The 20,160-nt window shown below is 40.0% G+C and overlaps 1 protein-coding gene and 1 pseudogene across 1 annotated transcript; one reads left to right on the top strand and one right to left on the bottom strand.

Moving 5' to 3' along the window:
- Nucleotides 1-32: 32 nt before the first annotated feature.
- Nucleotides 33-5,203, bottom strand: LOC127452203 (CD44 antigen-like). Its single transcript, XM_051717544.1, has 8 exons — nucleotides 4,881-5,203; nucleotides 3,818-3,983; nucleotides 3,545-3,684; nucleotides 3,370-3,444; nucleotides 1,485-2,111; nucleotides 1,094-1,174; nucleotides 899-977; nucleotides 33-812 (listed from the first exon to the last, which is right to left on the bottom strand). Exons 1-8 carry the CDS (start codon nucleotides 4,948-4,950, stop codon nucleotides 626-628), a joined length of 1,425 nt encoding a protein of 474 aa, XP_051573504.1. The 5' UTR covers nucleotides 4,951-5,203; the 3' UTR covers nucleotides 33-625.
- A 771-nt stretch (nucleotides 5,204-5,974) lies between these two features.
- Nucleotides 5,975-19,474, top strand: LOC127449843 (methylthioribulose-1-phosphate dehydratase-like; annotated as a pseudogene).
- Nucleotides 19,475-20,160: the final 686 nt, after the last annotated feature.

Raw genomic sequence — 20,160 nt, forward strand, 5'->3', positions numbered from 1 at the left:
AGAGTTAATTGTGTAAATAATTTAAAACAAAATTATCTTTTCAGAAATTTTATTGAAAGGCTCATAACTCTGAGGGTAAAAATACATTTTTAAGGGTACTTTAATAAATGCCTTTTACGAATGCACAATTGCTTCAATGCAATACATTTTGGAAATTATTTCTGCAATCCTTGAAGGCATTGCAGTTTCTCCTAACATTCAAAATATTTATCTTATCTCACACAGTACATAGTACTTACGAATGGATGTTGACAACCAGTACAAAAAAAAAAAACATACAAAAAATCTTAACCATAAGTCAATAAGAGATAAGCATTATTATGTACTATTGAAAAAATAATACTTTAGAAATGGGCCTCCCAGGAAAAGAAATAAGAAATGTAAAAAAGGATGACAAAGATACTGTAGCAACAAAACGAAAGCAAACTGCACTAAAAATCTGACTCTGAGCAGTAAAAATCCTTATAATATGAGTGCATTGAAGCAGAGCAGCAGAGTTTACCAAAATCAGAATACACCATCTTAAGTTCTTTTAAAGTACCTTTGGTTTCGATACATTTTGAGTGCTTCAGTCAAAGCCGGCATTTTATGTCCATAATTTTTCCTCTATTTAGCCTCACTTGTGCTACATCAAATATTCTCTCTCACGCTCATCCACACAGGTAACTGTAATGTTCTCCTTTGTATCATTCTTCAGATTACCAGCACTCATCAATGTCACTATCTCCTGCTCTTTCTCTGACAGTGGCAGAGTTACTGCTTTACTATACTCTTCAGACGTTGTGTTTTTGCTCTGTCTTGGTCCATACCACCTAAGGAGGGAATTACAATCAATAAACTGAAGGATGAGTGCAAAATGAAAAAAGTGTAATGAAAAAAGTGCAAAAAACAAACTTACTTGTCTTTAGTGGCAATTGCAGCAAATAGGCACAGTACGGCTCCAACAACCACACAGAATGCAAAGATTATCAGCCAAGCTGCAGAAGGAAGAGGGTGGTAAGAATAAGATAAATGAACAAATTTATAGTATATCAGTCGAAATATAAAGAACAGAGAATGTGATGGCATCTGTAATGCTGTTACATGAACTTACCAGGTGTACCCTCCCCCTCTTGACCAGATGGGTTTGGAGGTGAAACTGGAACATTCATTCGGTTTTTAGATCCACCTGAAGCTGCAGCAGATACATTTGTTATGAGACGTGATGATTCAAAACATCATGAGGTTTTAATGGAATAATTAAACAAATTTGATGACATGCAAGTTATGTACAACGTGATGTCAATAATTAAAAAAATTATATTGATAACTTATTCACATGACTACTATGATTAAGGAAACAAATCCCGTTGTGGAATTAAATGGGCAAAGATCTGAATTTAGGCTCAACTCTGTACACACAATTTTCTCTCTGATATCATGTTGCCCTTTATTACCCCAACTCTGAAAATATCTAATGAAAACAATTATGTTGGGTCCTTCACCTTCAGGATTGGTGTCCTGTTTTGGAACCTCCTCATGACTGTTTTGGAAGGATTCTATCTCAGCTACCTCTGTAGTAACTGGGCTTGTAGTAAATTGAGTAGGCTCAGAAGCTTCTGACAGTATTCTAGCATCTGATCCTGATCCACTGCCCTCTGTCTCAGGGAACAAGATATTAGGGACGATAGAGGATGATCTCTTCCCAAAGTGGGGCTTGTTTGCAGGACCTTTGGTGTCTTCTGTGTCTGTTACTTTATTGGGTTCCTCCAAGGATGGAACAGTAGAAGGTTTTATGGTTATATTGGCTGTATCAGGGACAGCTGAATGTGTGTCACTGTTTTCCCCCTGTGTTTTTGGGAGCTCCATATCAATTGGTTGCTCATCTGATTTTGTAGTAGAGAAACCTTCATTGCCCATAGTGTCCATTCTGACCAGTTCAAGGTCTTTAGAGTCTGAAGTCTGAAGAGTTGATTCTACATTTTGCTGTGTGTTTGAACCACTTGGAGTGGGGATTACATCATCATTCAGAAGTGAAGTTTCTCTTTTTCTCTTTTTCATCACCTTTTTTTCATCTACTAGAAAGCCTTCAGTCTTGGCCTCCTTAAGAATGTCGTCATTTGGTTTCATGTCTTTCGGGAGGGGGGAAAAAAATCAAAATTACTACAAGCTGGTGCCTTAACGTAATAGTTCACCCCCCAAAGTGACTCAGGGTGTCATTCCCTACCATTCTGCCTAACATCTTTTATTTTCCACTGAAAATAATATGGTTTGGAACAACATCAGGGTGAGTAAATGATTACTATCCCTTTAAATTAAAGGGATAGTTTACGTAAAAATTTGAATGCTCTCATCATTTACTCACCCTTATGCCATTCCAAATGTGTTTGACTTTCTTTCTTCTGCTGAACCCTAAGATTTTTAGAAGAATATCTCAGGTCTGTTGGTCCATACAATGTAAGTGAATGGGTGCAAAAACTTTGAAGCTCACAAAAGCACGTAAATGCAGCATAAAAGATATATTTTTACATTAATTCTCCTCCCTGCCCATTAGGTGGCAATATGCATGAAGAATGCAACTCAAACAATGAAAGAAGAAGAATGTAAAGAAGTTAAATTGGAGATTTATAGTAAAAAAGGACTTAAATATTGTTCTGTTTCTCACCCACACCTATCATATCACTTCTGAAGATATGGATTTAACCACAGGAGTCTTATGGATTACTTTTATGCTGCCTTAATGTGCATTTTGGACCTTCAAATTGTTGGTACCCATTCACTTGCATTGTGAGGACCAACATAGCTGAGAAATTCTGCTAAACATCTTCGTTTGTGTTCTACAGAAGACAGAAAGTTATACACATCTGGGATGGCATGAGGGTGACTAAATGATGAGAGAATTTTCATTTTTATCTGAATTATCCCTTTAAATGATATATCAGTGTTTTGCATTATTGTGCTGATGCCAAAGCAAGAAAAGGAATGTTTATTTTTAATGATAACTGCACGCATGTTATAAGGCATAGTATAGTATTTATTATATTAGAGACTTCCTTAAAAACCAGAATATTTCAGTCAAACCTGCAAATTCCTTTTTGTACCTGCTTCCTTGTGAGTTGTACATAAATGTGTGTATAAAAAAAAAAAAAAAAAAAGGGGGAGGTAGCATCAAATATTCAGTATGACTAATCTTCTGGTTTAGGTGTGGTGGATAATGAACAATGAAGTGTATGTCTTCTGCACATAGTGCTTCTTCAGAATACACACCCCTCAACTCATAAGTCTTTACCCAGTGAAGATAAAACACAAAAAGCCTAAGTTACTGTTTCCTTTTTAGAACATCAATATGTTAATTCAGGTACTGGAGGAATTAAACTAGAAGGAACTTACTTGTTGTGACTGTGTTTTCATTGGTAGATATCTCAGGATCAGACTTAACAGAATCGTCGTTTTGATCAAATGAATCTATGCCAGAGGTAAATTAAATATCAGTACGATAACTGAAACCTGCTTTGGAGCATGTTTGTTTTGTATTGTGTTTCTGAGACTTTATAACTCCACTCACCTGATGGGTTAAAACAGTAAACATCAGAAAGATAGTCTGCCCCTTCAGCATGGAAGGTTACCTCAGTGTAACTGGAGACACATTCTGGATTTTTGACGTGTGGGAGGAACGTGACATTTTGGCCATCAATCCAGCCATATCTAAACAAAGGTGTGGAGTTAATTAAAAAAAAAAAATCAAGTACTCCCTTGAGGCAATTTCAAATGCATTTATTTCAGAACATGATTAATTTGCTCTGGGGAAAGACAATCATTTACAGCCTTTTGTTTTTACCTGCATGTTCTCAAGCCGTTTTTAAAAGCTTCAATAACCTGCTCCTTTGTTGCCAGTTTGTAGCTTAAATTCTGACACAATTCCAAAGCCTGCTGGTAAGTCAGAGAATATTGGCTGGTTCCCTTCACATGGAGAACACCAGCAAAGCTGCATTTACCACGGTGTCCTATCAAGAGAGAAATTAATGTGAATATTCAAAGATATCTTCATGTATATACCATGTGTGGCAATAATAATGATTAGCTTACTAATGAGGGCCAGTTGTAGGCTTTGTGTGTACTGAAGAGCAATTTAGCAATTTAGTAAATGGTAATTAGATGAACCATAGATGAATAGGGTCAGTGATTCACTGTAACACATCTAGAACATCTGTCAGCCTCAATTTGTTTTTTTGTTTTTTTAATGACCTTCCACTTTTGTCTCACTATAGCATGCTTTGACTAGCACACAAGTTTAAAGACATCTGTTCTGCCCTACAAAAGCAAAACACATGATAATGCACTGATTTGATATGTACAGTACTATACATGAATATGAGCACAGCTAAGCCAAACCAAAGTCACAGGACAGATCATAGTCTCAGAGACACGGTTTTTTGGTTCTAACTCAATTTTGACTAAATGTATAGTAACTGCATTAGTGCATTTTTAAAAAGTTGTGGGAAATGTCACAGTCTAAGGGAGGAGGCATGTGAGATAAATGTCCAGAAGAACTGACTGAAGGTTTTGTTTGAACTCTGATCTTAACAAGTCAGGACATCTGAAATGTATTTAAAAACAGGCTAAATGTGGATGCACTGAAAGTTTACAATAAAAGATCTTCCAAATAGCATTTTTTATGTTAATCAGTTGATGCTGTGGTGTTTGATTAAGGCAAATTTATAAGCAATAGCCTTTAGCTGTGTAAAGCAACTAAAAAGGTTTGCAGTGTCACTACTACAGTCATTTGAATATGATGACAAGGTGGTCTTTACCTCATGGCTTGCAGTTGTAGAATGCAGTTATCTTTACCAAGACTTTAATCTGTAAAGTAGAGAAAAGGTAATACATTCAGCATCACTCACCCTGAATCGGCGCTGCTTGAAGTGGAGCTGGGAATCCAGTAGCAACCAGTACAAGTAAAAAAGTCCACATGGTCAGCGATGTTTAAGTGTGGGATGAATGCAGCTGTACCTGTTTGTTGGCTCTGAATCAGTGTAAAAAACCTTTGATTATCTTAGCCTCTGAACACTTTGATTCTGTCTGAGTCTTTGTAATTCTCTGAACCCTTTAGCAAGAACCTCGCCTCTTTTATATACTAAAGTACTTGGTGACACACTCTGGGTGTTACTATGAAGTACAATCCCTCTCCATTGTCTCCCTTACTTCCTCGCTCTGTGTAGTCTGTGAAGTCATTAACATTTCAGACACCTGTACATAAATCACTTCAGATAACTCCACCTACCTGTTGACAAAACTCACATCTACATTGCGAGCAATCGGTTTGTGTATGCTGTAATTTCAGTATTGCCTGTACTCTAAGTACAAGTTTGTGTTTCTGTCATAAAACAGAGACAGTTGCTTACAGAGAAGGCATTGTGTGTAATGCAGTTTTGTGTTTTTCATTGCTTATATGTTAAAATGTTTTAATTTTGTCATGAAAAGCTAAGCAGTGAGAGAAAGAAGCTAATTTGTGATGAGAAGAGTGGCCTCGAGGATAATGAGTCACTGACAAACTCTCAGTGGTGTGGCTGACTCAGGTGAGTTAAAAGTTTCCTCCCTCTCATGTGTGTTCATACACGCTCACTTCCTGTTTTAAGTGGGGCAAGAGAGGGAAAACACGAGTGGCTAGATACTGGTTATCACAGATCAGATAAGTGAGTGTTTTGGTGATCATGTCTGATCTTGTAGAAACAAAACAAGGAAAAGAAATTAATGAGAAGACTCTTTAAAAAAAAAAAAAAAAAAACATTTGATAATGAAGACTAAATAAATAAACAATTGAATACTTAAGCCAGTGGTTCCCAGACTTTTTACAGTGGCGTGCCCCTCCAAACATTCAACATCCTTTGGCGTACTCCCTTTCTAACGCATAGATAATATTCACACAGGGTATTTTGAAAATATGTATATTTAACACAATTATGTAAAAATGTTATATATCATGTACATATTGAATATGGCTTATCGATTAATGAGAAAGGTGTGCTGCTAGATATGGTATAACTGCATAACTTGCAAACTCCCCCCTCATCATGTCACGAGAACAGGACACAGTACACTTCATAAGAGCTGCCGGTACTGTGTCAGGAATTTTGCATCATTGCAGGTACGGCATTGCCAGCCGACGCTGAGCATTGTGGGGAAGTATGTGCGCAATTGCACGATCAGCTCAAGGTGCTTTTTTACAGTATGTCACATCTGACACTATCAGCAAGGTTGAGCTCATTTGCTGAAAATATCATGCAATAAATAAATAAATTAATTAATTAATTAATAAAAAATACACAAACAAACACGAGTGCCTGCAAACCCTTCAGCTGTGACTATATTCACCATATGGCACAGCCTTGAGTGCCTTATTGCTTTTATAGAACATTTGCCTCATGATAAAAATGTTAAGTAAACAAATGTTCATTAAAACATTTTTTTTTATTATTAAAATCATTAAATACTCTCATTCCGCTAGAAGAAATAGTCCCTGACAGTAAATAGTAAACAAAATGTTGCTAGGCAACAAGAATAACTGTCAGTTATGGGTGCTGTGGATTGATACCAAAGTCTTTCTAGCAAGTCAGTCCACTGTCTGCCATCTTTGGAACGCTTTTGGGAGACTATTTCTACTCATGAAAGTGCACCTCCTATCTAATTGAATGGGGGAACACCGAAATCTCAAAAATGGTTGGTCAAGATTACGGTCAAAGAGAATATATTAAATCAGCAGTTAAAAAAAAAAAAAAAAATGTATCATAAATTGTGCTTCTTTACCTCATTTTACGCTAAAAAACGCAATTTTCCCGGCTTGTATAGCTAATGCGCATGCACTTTAGCGAGTTGATTGACAGGTGATGTCTGTATCTAAAAGATGATTGGCTCTTTTAATTGTAAGGTGGGACTTCCTGTCTATATACGTTGACCGTTGGGCGCTAGAGCGTCTTGGTTGGGCGTTACAATTTCTCCTATTTATTTAAATAGAAGTGACTTGTCTCTGCTAAATAATCTGTGCTTTGGTTTTAATCGAATATTTTTGCTACAGTTTCAGACAGTCCAATATGTTAAATGTTTTGTTTGTTTTGTCTTTTTTTTTTTTTTGCAGGCATGTGGCGTCCTTTAGGGGGCTTTTATCGCATAAGGATCTGCATTCTTCACTTCTGCTCCGGCGCATGCGTTGTAAACACACGTTGGATTGCTGCTCAAACATGAAATAACACCAAAGAACTCTCATTCCTCCCCTGTTTGTAGCCTGAGGACTTGTTTGTTTGTGTCATAGATGAGAGGGACATCAGCAGCTCCACAGAAAAAGTTGAAGAAAAGCCACGCCCCTCTTCTTGAACGCCTACACTATGAGAGGTAGGTGTTTGTCCTCTCACAAAGTGATTCACAAAATTTTCTTAATTTTTTTTTTTTTTTTTTTTAGAAAGTTCTTTGGATAAATTATGAGTAATTCTTGAAACATTCTTAAGAAGTTCTCAAATATTTTCTTAAGAACATCTTAATTTTTTCCCGTAAGAATAAAATGACAGGCTTTGACATTGTCTGATCATACTAGCCTGCTCATGAAGTTACCTTGTGTAATACAACAAATGCAATACTTCAGTGGTAATTCGGAACAATAAATGTGTCTATCTAAAAACCTTTTTAAGTAGCAAGCTTTAATAATAAATATTATTTTGGTGAGGTTTGCTTCTGTTTTATTATTATTATTATTATTTATATATATATATATATATATATAATATTATTATTATATATATAATATTATTATATATATTCTCTCTTAACAACTATATATACTACTATATATACTTTTTTATATATATATATATTTTTTTTATTGAATAATGTGTATCTATATTGTGCGTATTGTATACTGTACAGTGTATGTTATTATTTGTATATTGTTGAGTGTAATTATGTGTATATCAGATGTTTAAATTGTGTTGTGTTAATTTGATGTTATTGTAAATTGGTATATGTCTCATCACTGTCACGACTGCTATGTTGATCGGAACTGCACCCAAGAATTTCACACACCATTGCACTTGTGTATATGGCTGTGTGACAATAAAGTGATTTGATTTGATTTGATTTCATTTTGTTTCACAAATTTGTTTAAATTTATTAACTGTTTAGTTCAGTGACCCCTTCTGGAAATGTCACTAGGTGGCGACAAATGAGCGTCTTGTGTGCTATGATTAAGTCAGTGAATCATTTTGAGTCGTTCATGACCGAAATCTACCAAGAGACTTTATAGTGTTTAAGCATTAAAAGAACAAAGCAGATCTATAATCTTCCTTCAGTCTGAGCATTATTTTTCATCCAAAAAGACAACAATAATAATATTGAGTTTCAATAACGTCCTTACCTTCTCCTTTATTAAAACTTGCATGGCTACAAATCTACTGACTTCAGAATAAGAATTATAAACACAAAGCAGATCTACGGTATCATTTTCCTACAGTAGCCTATTTAAACTGCTGAGCATGGCTTTTATCAGAAAAGACCACAATAATAGACAAATAATAATAATTTTGAGTTTCAATAATGTTCTTTCGTCATCGTAAAGCTCATATCACATGAGATGAGTCGAGGCGTCAACGCTCCGTTCAACACCAGCGTCAAGCGCCGCATTGCCCTCCACATGACAAGAGTTGCAGAAAGTGTCAAAGAGGGGCGATTTTACGAGTTTGCCACGTAAAAAAGCGGGATGTGTGCACAATAAACATTGAGAACATGTATTTGGAAGAGAGAAAAAAGCTTGCAGTTGCTTTGATATCAGAAAGTAATAAAAGGACTCGTTTATCAGAATCAGAATCAGAATGAGCTTTATTGCCAAGGATGCTTACACATACAAGGAATTTGTCTTGGTGACAGGAGCTTCCAGTGTACAACAATACAAAAACAGCAGCAAGACATAGATAATAATAAAAAATAAAACGAATTATACATGTTCGTACAGACACACACATACATAAATACACACATACACATGTGTAGTGCAAATCTAATACAATCTGTTATGTACAGTGCAAATACAAATCTGTTATGTACAGTGCAAATGTTTTTTTGTTTTTTTCAGAGGAATGAAATGGCAGAAGAGGTTGGATGTGTTGGATAAATATAAAAAAAGATTAAACTGTGTATTGCACATAGTTATTGCTCAATGGGGCAATTTAACTGTTCATGTGATGGATAGCCTGAGGGAAAAAACTGTTCCTGTGACTGACGGTTCTGGTGCTCAGTGCTCTGAAGCGTCGCCCAGAAGGCAACCGTTCAAAAAGGTAGTGGGCAGAGTGAGTGGGGTCCAGAGTGATTTTTCCAGCCTTTTTCCTCACTCTGGAAGTGTACAGTTCTTGAAGGGGTGGTAGGGGGCAACCAATAATCCTCTCAGCAGTCCAAACTGTCCTTTGTAGTTTTCTGATGTCTGATTTCGTAGCTGAACCAAACCAGACAGTTATAGAAGTGCAGAGGACAGACTCAGTGACTGCTGAGTAAAACTGTATCAGCAGCTCCTGTGGCAGGTTGAACTTCCTCAGCTGGCGAAGGAAGTACAACCTCTGCTGGGCCTTTTTGACAATGGAGTCAATGTGGGTCTCCCACTTCATGTCCTGTGAGATGGTAGTGCCCAGGAACCTGAATGACTCCACTGCTGCCACAGTGCTGTTTAGAATGGTGAGGGGAGTCAGTGTTGGGGTGATTCCCTTAAAGTCCACAATCATCTCCACCATTTTAAGCGTGTTCAGCTCAAGGTTGTTTTGACTGCACCAGACAGCCAGCTGTTCAACCTCCCATCTGTATGCAGACTCATCGTGATCTCGGATGAGGCCGATGACAGTGGTGTCATCTGCAAACTTCAGGAGCTTGACAGAGGGGTACTTGGCGATGCAGTCGTTGGTGTAGAGGGAGAAGAGTAGTGGGGAGAGCACACATCCCTGGGGGGCACAAGTGCTGATTGTACAGGTGCTAGAAGTGAGTTTCCCCTGTCTCACAAGCTGCTGCCTGTCCGTCAGAAAGCTGGTACTCCACTGACAGATAGACATGGGAACAGAGAGTTGGTGTAATTTATTCTGGAGTATAGTTGGGATGATGGTGTTGAAAGCTGAACTGAAGTCCACAAAAAGGATCCTTGCATATGTCCCTGGTCTGTCCAGATGTTGCAGGATATGATGCAATCCTATGTTGACTGCATCATCCACAGACCTGTTTGCTCAATAAGCAAATTAAAGGGGATTTAGAAAGGGTCCAGTGATGTTCTTCAGCTGGGCCAACACCAGTCTCTCAAATGATTTCATGACCACAGACGTCAGGGTGACAGGTCTGTAGTCATTAAGCCCTATGATTTTTGGTTTCTTTGGGACAGGAATAATGACTGAGCGTTTGAAACACCATGGGATTTCACACTGCTCCAGTGATCTATTGAAGATCTGTGTGAAGATGGGGGCCAGCTGGTTAGCACAGGATCTAAGACACGCTGGTGAGACGCCATCTGGGTCTGAAGCTTTCCTCGTCTTTTGTTTCTGAAAGACGTGGCTCACATCATCTTCACAGATCTTAAGTGCAGATTGAGTAGCAGGAGGTGGGAGGAGGAGGGTTACAGGAGGTGTTGGTATTTGTGTGAAGTGAATGTCAGAGTGGGTGTGGGGTGTGAGATTGGGCCTTTCAAATCTGCAGTATAACACATTCAGGTTGTCAGCCAGTTGTTGGTTCCCTACAGGGTTGGGAGTAGGAGTCCTGTAATTTGTGAGTTGTTTCATGCCACTCCACACTGATGCAGGGTTGTTAGCTGAAAACTTGTTTTTCAGCTTATCAGAGTATCTTCTTTTAGCCACTCTGATATCCCTGTTCAGTGTGTTCCTGGCCTGATTGTACAAGACTTTATCCCCAACCCTGTAAGCATCCTCTTTGGCCTGACGAAGCTGCCTGAGCTGTGCTGTAAACCACAGTTTGTCGTTGTTGAACTTTAAATAAATCCTAATAGGTATGCACATATCCTCACAGAAACGGATATATGATGTAACAGTATCTGTGAGCTGGTCCAGGTCTGTGGCTGCAGCCTCAGAAACACTCCAATCCATGCAATTGAGGCAGGCTTGTAGTTCCAGCTGTGCCTTATTGGTCCATCTCTTTACAGTCCTTAATACAGGCTTAGCAGATTTTAATTTCTGTCTATAGTTTGGAAGAAGATGAACCAGACAGTGATCAGAGAGTCCCAAAGCTGCTCTAGGGACAGAGCGATATGCATCCTTTATTGTTGTGTAACAATGATCCAGTATGTTCCTGTCTCTGGTGGGGTATGTAATGTGCTGTTTATATTTGGGCAGTTCACGTGTGAGATTTGCTTTGTTAAAATCCCCAAGAATAATAATAACTGAGTCCGGGTATTGTTGTTCTGTGTCTGTGATTTGATCAGTCAGCTGTTGCAGCGCTGTGTTCAAACACGTGTTTGTTGCGATATAAACACACACCAGAATAAACGAGGAAAACTCCCGTGGCGAGTAGAAAGGCTTACAGTTAATAAAGAGCACTTCCAAATTAGGACAGCACATCCTCTTTAACGTTGTTACATCTGTACACCAACTTTCATTGATATAAAAGCATGTTCCACCACCTCTCGTTTTCCCCGTTAACTCTGTGATGCGATCCGCTCTGAACAGCAGAAAGCCCAGCAGATGTAACATGCTGTCCAGAATGGCTTCACTCAGCCAGGTTTTTGTGAAGAACAAGGCAGCAGAGGTTGAAAAGTCCTTGTTTGTAAAGAATGAGATGTAGTTCGTCCATTTTGTTAGGAAGAGAGCGGAGATTCGCTAAGTGAATATTCGGCAGCGCTGTTCGAAATCCGTGCCGACGGAGTTTGACCAGCGCACCGGCTCGTCTCCCTCGCCTGCGTCTCCTGAACAACAAAGCCACGCCTCCAACTAAAATGTCTAGCAAAACGTCTGAATATTCAAAAACCGGGTAAAGATTGACTGGTATATGCTGTCGAATGTTCAGCAGTTCGTCTCTGTTAAAACTGACTGGAAAAAGATTACTAAACACAGGACAAACAAACAAAAACAACAAAAGAGCTGAGGAGCTCCACACCGAGGCAGCCATTATGATATTGTTTGGGTCTAAGCGATTTCTTGGTGAATTTAAATTAGTTCAATAACTGGGGTATCTGATATTCGTAAACGATAAGGTAAGGAGAAATTATGAGACATTCAATGTCTCTTCACAAATTTGGACCGTTTTTAAATATTTCTTGTTGCTTAGTACTATCAAAGACATTATTGGTGAAGCAAAAACGTGTGTGTGAAAAACACTTTGGTGTAAAGTGGCGTCACTTCATAGACTTCAATGTATTCTGCAGCACTGACGCGAGTCATGTGAAAGACCCTTAATGCTGTAACGTATGCTGGAACTGGCAATGATGGCAATGACGAAGACGATGATGAGATGAAGAACCCAAGTGCAGTTTATTAAATAAACGTGAAATCCAAAACCCTAACTACAAAACAAAACATGAACATGGACATGGACTAGACTTTGCACATACCCTTTCACACAGAATACTAGACCCCCCATGAACCCAGCAGTTTTACTTCTGCGCCTTCGTCAGGGCAATCGTCCCCTGGAGGACTATGTCGAGGACTTTTGCAGTCTAGCCTGCCAGGTGGACTTTAATGAGGTTGCCCTCAAAGACTGTTTCAGATTTGGATTGAATGAGTCCATTTCTTTTTTGATGCCTGGCGGTCGCAATTCCCTCAGCCTGGTTCAATATATCGACCTCGCCCTACGGATCATTGGTTCCACGTTCACTGTGGGGGAGGCGGATGCCGAGCCAGAGTTCCACGACATGGCCGCCGCCGAGCCAGAGTTCCACGACATGGCCACCGCCGAGCTCCACGTCATGGCCGCCAAGCCAGATTTCCACGACATGGCCGCCGCCGAGCCAGAGTTCCACGACATGGCCGCCGCCGAGCCAGAGTTCCACGTCATGGCCGCCAAGCCAGAGTTCCACATCATGGCCGCCAAGCCAGAGTTCCACGTCATGGCCGCCAAGCCAGAGGTCCACGTCATGGCCGCCGCCGAGCCAGAGGTCCACGTCATGGCCGCTGCCGAGCCAGCGGTCCACGACATGGCCGCTGCCGAGCCAGAGGTCCACGTCATGGCCGCCAAGCCAGAGTTTCTAGTCATGGTCGCTGAGCTAGCGCCATCTTTTGCTCCATGCCACGTCACAGCAACGCCTCAGCCTGCTCCATGCCATGTCACAGCAACGCCTAAGCCTGCTCCATGCCACGTCACAGCAATGCCTCAGCCTGCTCCATGCCACGTCACAGCCACACCTGAGCAGTGGGACCTGGAGATGGTTCCCACCCTTATACCCACCTTTAGTTTTCCTGAGCAGGCAAGGGGAACTTTCGGCCCTCTGACCCCGCCTGGACCCTCTGAGCCCTGGACTTCGCCTTGGCCTGTCAGTCCCTCAACATTGCCTCAGCTCTGCGTTCCCTTGGCTCCACTGCGGTCCTTCAGCCTGTCGGTTTTGCCGGGGTCCCTCGTCCCTCCGGCTCCTCCTTGATCTGTCGGTCACCTGGCTCCGCTTTGGCTCTCCGATCCTCTGGCTGTGCCTCATCCCTCTGATCTGTCAGCTTCACCGGGGACCTCCTTCCCTATGGCTCCACCTTGGTCCTCAGTCCCACCGGCCTCACCTCAGTCTTCCGATCCCTCAGCTCCATCTTGCTCCTCCGAGCCTCCAGCACCGCCTTGGTCCTCCCTGCCATCGGCTCCACCCTGGCCCTTTGAGTCTTCGGCTACTCTCCGGGCACCACGTTCCATGGCTCCACCCCTCGAGCCTCTCACGACTCCACCTTCCATGGCTCCACCCCTCGAGCCTCTCATGGCTTCACCCCCCACGGACTTTGCCCTGGTCCCATGCCCCTCGCCCTTTCTCGCCACACCACGCCCCACGCCTCAAGGCACACCCCCCCCCCCCCCCCCCGCTCCCTACAGAACTTTGAATTTATGTCATGTTTTAAGTGTTTTGTTTATGTGTTGGGGTGTCGGGAGCCACCCCTTAGTGGGGGGGATATGTCATGTGTATTCTGTTGATTTATGTCTTTTATTTCGAAATTCTTCGTATGCTGGAACTGGCAATGATGGCAATGACAAAGTCGATGATGAGATGAAGAACCCAAGTGCAGTTTATTAAATAAACGTGAAATCCAAAACCCTAACTACAAAACAAAACATGAACATGGACATGGACATGGACTAGACTTGACTAGACTTTGCACATACCCTTTCACACAGAATACTTGACCAAACCATGAACCCAGCAGTTCGGCTTCTGCGCCTACGTCAGGGGAAGGACTATGTGGAGGACTATGTGGAGGACTTTTGCGATCTGGCTATCCAGGTAGACTTTAATGAGGTTGCCCTCAAAGACCGTTTTAGATTTGGACTGAATGAGTCCATTTCTTTTTTGATGCCTGGTGGTCGCATTTCCCTCAGCCTGGCTCAATATATCGACCTTGCCCTACGATTCATTGGTACCCCGTTACAAACGCGTATAAATATCAGCCACTTTTGCACATTAATCATTGCTCTTCACAGTCACAAAAGTGACCGATTATGGTTTCAAAACGGCGAATTTCTCCGAAAGGTGAGGAGTTTGGATCCCTGAAATTATTATTTTTCATGCATTTATTTATTTTGTGGAATTTTATAATTTTCCACGCCACAGTGGTTGGGAAACACTGTCCTAAGCAACCAAATTGGCCCGGTTGCTAGGGAGGGTAGAGTCACATGGGGTAACCTCCTCGTGGTTGCTATAATTTGGTTTGCTCTGGGTGGGGCTCGTGGTGAGTTGTGTGTGGATGCCGCGGAGAATAGCATGAAGCGTCCACACACGCTACGTCTCCGCGTTAACACGCTCAACAAGCCACGTGATAAGATACGTGGATTGACGGTCTCAGACGCGGAGACAACTGAGATTGTCCTCTGCCACCTGGATTGAGGAGAGTCACTACGCCACCACGAGGACTTAGAGCGCATTGGGAATTGGGCATTCCAAATTGGAGAGAAAAAGGGGAGAGAGAGAAAAAAAGAAGCTTCAGAACAACATTTATTGTTTACTTTTTGTGATAACATTTACAAAAATGTACTAAAATCACATAAACAGCCCATTGCAACGTTTGACTCAACATGATAGATCGTGTCACATTTGAAACAACCCAGTCAATTCATTAAACATCACACCTTTTGGGATTTAAGACAACTGTGAGTTTATCTTGAGTTTTTTTTACGACAATTTTTAAGTTTGTTTTTTTAAATTTTAATTTTTCTTAAGTTTTTTCATAAGAACTTTAAGAAGCTTTTTTTCTTCTTTTTTTTTTCGGGAATTCAAAATATTGTTTTTCTTAAGTTAGAAATTAAGAAGAAAATGGTAGTTAAGAATTTACTTATTAAGAATGTTTAGTGAATCCATTTGTACTGTATTTGTTTTATGTTGTCATTTTCACAGGAGCTCAGGCAGTTATCCATACACACCCAAAGGCTGCTGTCATGGCTACTCTTATGTTTCCTGGGAAGGAATTTCGCATTACACATCAAGAGATAATCAAGGGGATTTGAAAAGGAAACTCACGCGCAAACTACAGGTTTGACTTCCTGCTGAGATGCTTCACATGTCAGTTATCCCACTCTTGCCATTTCACATTACAAAGACCTAGTGTGTTCTTGTCAAAAAAGTATTTCATCCAAAAAAACACAACTATCATGGTCCAAGACAGGAGTTTTCAAACTTTTTGATGCCAAGAACCACCAAATACGATGATCCTCCTGCTAAACAGGGGCGGATTTAAGCATGGGCGACATGGGCATCTTGTGGGGGGGGCAGCACGAGGGGGTGGAACCCGCCCCCGGTCAACAACTTCCGGGGTGTTCTCATTTACAGTCACCACAACCCCACTGGCCAACAACTTTGGGTGCGTGTTGCAGCGGGTTTCGCCCAGGGCGCCATACAAGCTAGAACCGCTACTGCTGCTAGGGACCCCCTTCCTAAAATATAAAGACAGCTATGTATTTTCATATGTATTTCCTATTGATGCTGTGTGAGGAAAAATAGTAAGCATGAGGTAAAGACGATGCATTGTCTGCTAAATTAAACAGTTGTCTTTTATATTGTTATTGTACTTAAGCCAAAATAAATGTAAATATCTGGAAAGTATATACTTTGTATTAGTTTGACAGTATCTTTTTATAGATCAACAAACTTAAAGTAATGTTAGATGTATAAACCTGAAGAAAAACATTTTCAATTCAAATGTATTTGTTTCCTGATTTAACAATAAATATTGTTCCAAAACAGCTTTACAGAAAATATTCCTCTACAACCGCAAATGAGCAAGTTAAATGTGAGTGTCAAGGATAAACCCCCCTAAGATTCAAGTACAAACTATTTTCAAGAGTATGTATGTTGCTAGGAGAAATGAACACTTACATTATAAATATTCTTTTCACAAAACTGTATGTAGATTTGCATGAATTTATTACTGTTAAAAACTGACCAGTCTTTAGCCACTAGAATGAAAATGTAAAAATGTTAAATGTTAACTTTTTTTTTTTTTTTTTTTTTTTAATTTAAATTTTTCCAAAATTTGTTACGGAGCCAGTAACATTGCCACCCCCGGTGGTCCTCAGACCCTAGTTTGAAAACCCCTGGTCAAAGAAATTAGTGTGTCAGCATCAAGAATAAAGCAATAAGTCACAAAAGGCTGTGCATGGCAGTATAGTTTAGTAACAGTAGGCTGTGTCCAAGCATCTTTGTGCATTAAAGGAATAGTTCACCCAAAAACAAAGTGAATGGTGACCAAAATTTTGAAGCTCCAAGAAGCGCATAAAGGCAGGTTAAAAGTAATCCATTAGACTCCAGTGCTAAATCCATGTCTTCTGAAGCGATCCAATTGATTTTGGGTGAGAATAGACCAAAATGTAACTAATGTTTCACTATAAATCTTGACATCAGCAGCCTCCTTGGCGATCATGATTTCAAGCTCGATTATACTTCCTAGCACCATCCAGCGCTCTGCACGTTCGTCAATCCCTAGGAAGTGTAATCGAGCTTGAAATCATGAACGACAAGGACACTGCTGACCGTTGGGTGAGAACAGTCTGTTCTCTCCCATCACTTCAGAAGATGTGGATTTAAACACTGGCTTACGATTACTTATGGATTACTTTTATGCTGCCTTTGGAGCTTCAAAGGTCTGGTCACCATTCACTTGCATTGTGTGGACCTACAGAGCTGAGATATTCTTATAAAAATCTTCATTTGTGTTTTGCAGAAGACAGAAAGTCATATACATCTGGGATGGCGTGAGTGCGAGTAAATTATGAGAAAATTTTCATTTTTGGGTGAACTATCCCTTAATAGGGAATATGCCTGTAGAATGTTTGCTGTATAGTCATTTTACAACGGCTTTGAATGTAGCTCATCTAATCAGAATTTAGAGTCAGGATGATCCATTATACAGTTGTGCTCAAAAGTTTGCATACCCTGGCTGAAATTGTGAAATTTTGGCATTGATTTTGTCTTTTATTTAAGGATAGTGATCATATAAAGCCATTTATTATCACATAGTTGTTTGGCTATTTTTTAAATCATAATGGTAACAGAAATCATCCAAATGGCCCTGTTCAAAAGTTTACATACCCTTGAATATTTGGCCTTGTTACAGACACACAAGGTGACACACACAGGTTTAAATGGCAATTAAAGGTTAATTTCCCACACCTGTGGCTTTTAAAATTGCAATTAGTGTCTGTGTATAAATAGTCAATGAGTTTGTTAGCTTTCACGTGGATGCACTGAGCAGGCTAGATACTGAGCCATGGGGAGCAGAAAAGAACTGTCAAAAGACCTGCATAACAAGGTAATGGAACTTTATAAAGATGGAAAAGGATATAAAAAGATATCCAAAGCCATGAAAATGCCAGTCAGTACTGTTCAATCACTTATTAAGAAGTGGAAAATTCAGGGATCTCTTGATGCCAAGGTCAGGTAGACCAAGAAAGTTTTCAGCCACAACTGCCAGAAGAACTGATCGGGATACAAAGAAAAACCCACAGGTAACCTCAGGGGAAATACAGGCTGCTCTGGAAAAAGATGGTGTGGTTGTTTCAAGGAGCACAATACGACGATACTTGAACAAAAATGAGCTGCATGGTTGAGTTGCCAGAAAGAAGCCTTTACTGCCCCAATGCCACAAAAAAAGCCCAGTTACAATATGCCCGACAACACCTTGACATGCTTCACAGCTTCCAGCACACTGTAATTTGGAGTGACGAGACCAAAATAGAGGTTTATGGTCACAACCATAAGCGTTATGTTTGGAGAGGGGTCAACAAGGCCTAAAGTGAAAAGAATACCATCCCCACTGTGAAGCATGGTGGTGGCTCACTGATGTTTTGGAGGGGGGGGGATGGGGGGTGTGAGCTCTAAAGGCATGTGGAATCTTGTGAAAATTGATGGCAAGATGAATGCAGCATGTTATCAGAAAATACTGGCAGACAATTTGCATTCTTCTGCATGAAAGCTGTGCATGGGACGCTCTTGTACTTTCCAGCACGACAAGTTGACCCTCCAGTGGTTAAAGCAGAAAAAGGTGAAGGTTCTGGAGTGGCCATCACAGTCTCCTGACCTTAATATCATCGAGCCACTCTGGGGAGATCTCAAACGTGCGGTTCATGCAAGACAACCAAAGACTTTGCATGACCTGGAGGCATTTTCCAAGATGAAATACCACCTGCAAGAATTTGGGGCCTCATAGACAACTATTAGAAAAGACTGCATGCTGTCATTGATGCTAAAGGAGGCAATACACAGTATTAAGAACTAAGGGTATGCAGACTTTTGAACAGGGGTCATTTCATTTTTTTCTTTGTTGCCATCTTTTGTTTTATGATTGTGCCATTCTGTTATAACCTACAGTTGAATATGAATCCCATAAGAAATAAAAGAAATGTGTTTTGCCTGCTCACTCATGTTTTCTTTAAAAAAGTACATATATTACCAATTCTACAAGGGTATGCAAACTTTTGAACACAACTGTATAACACTGCTTTTACATTTACTGTCTGTATGTGTTCCAATTATTGAGAACACCCCAGAGGAGAAACACTTGAAAGAGCGCATGGCCCGAGCCATGGATATGTACCCTGACACCTGCATTGTTCTGGTCCGCAGACACGGGGTCTACCTTTGGGGAGAGACCTGGGAGAAAACAAAAACCATGCGAGTTAGGAAGTGAAATGCACAAATCATGGCTGTGTTTTGTGTATGTACTGTATAAATTGTTTTAAATCTGTATTATTTTTCAGGTGTTAGTGTTCTGATTATTTATTTGACATCGCTGTTCAGATGAGACAATGTGGCCTGGATCCCTCAGCTGTTTCAACTGAAGCTAAAGGCATTGTTTGACTTAAATCTCTATAGTCAACAACTGTAATCTTTGTTTTTAAAATGATAAATGCTCATTGCGCATTCTTTTGGAAAAATTAAAGTTCAGTATTTTTAATTTATTATAAAACAGATATTTCCGGTCATTGCAGTGTAAATTTTTAGTGGCTTGTTGGTAACATGAGATTCTTTATTATTATTTGCATAATTTGCCTAAATTGCCAGCGAATTGTGTCACAATTTTGGGTACCAAATAAACTATTAAAAACTGAATGTTATTTTTAAACATTGTTTTACTTAATTTAATTGCTTTCCACTCTGATTTGCAAAAATAAAAGCTACCAAGAGCCAAGTAATATTCATTCACTTCATGGTCACTTAAATGCTTATTGAATGCAACATTTTATTTTTATTTTATTTTTTATTTTTTTATTGGCACACATTTTTTTGAGATTCAAGCTAAAGGCAGTGGTATGTAAATACAGATTTTATAGCCAGGAGGTGGCAGTGTTGTCTCAGAAACCATGTTTTACTTAGCAAAAATTCTTGCAGATATGCCCTCAGCAAGTCAAATGTTTGTTTTACCCATTTAAAGTCAGTTTGCCTTTAACAATTTGAGTGTCATTGTAACATGTGAACAAGTGTGCTGTGGCAGAGTAGGGACACAGAAAGGCTCTTTTAAAAGATAGCACAAGGTAATTCATGCA

This window comes from Myxocyprinus asiaticus, chromosome 2 (assembly GCF_019703515.2).
Source record: "Myxocyprinus asiaticus isolate MX2 ecotype Aquarium Trade chromosome 2, UBuf_Myxa_2, whole genome shotgun sequence".
Taxonomy (NCBI): domain Eukaryota; kingdom Metazoa; phylum Chordata; class Actinopteri; order Cypriniformes; family Catostomidae; genus Myxocyprinus; species Myxocyprinus asiaticus.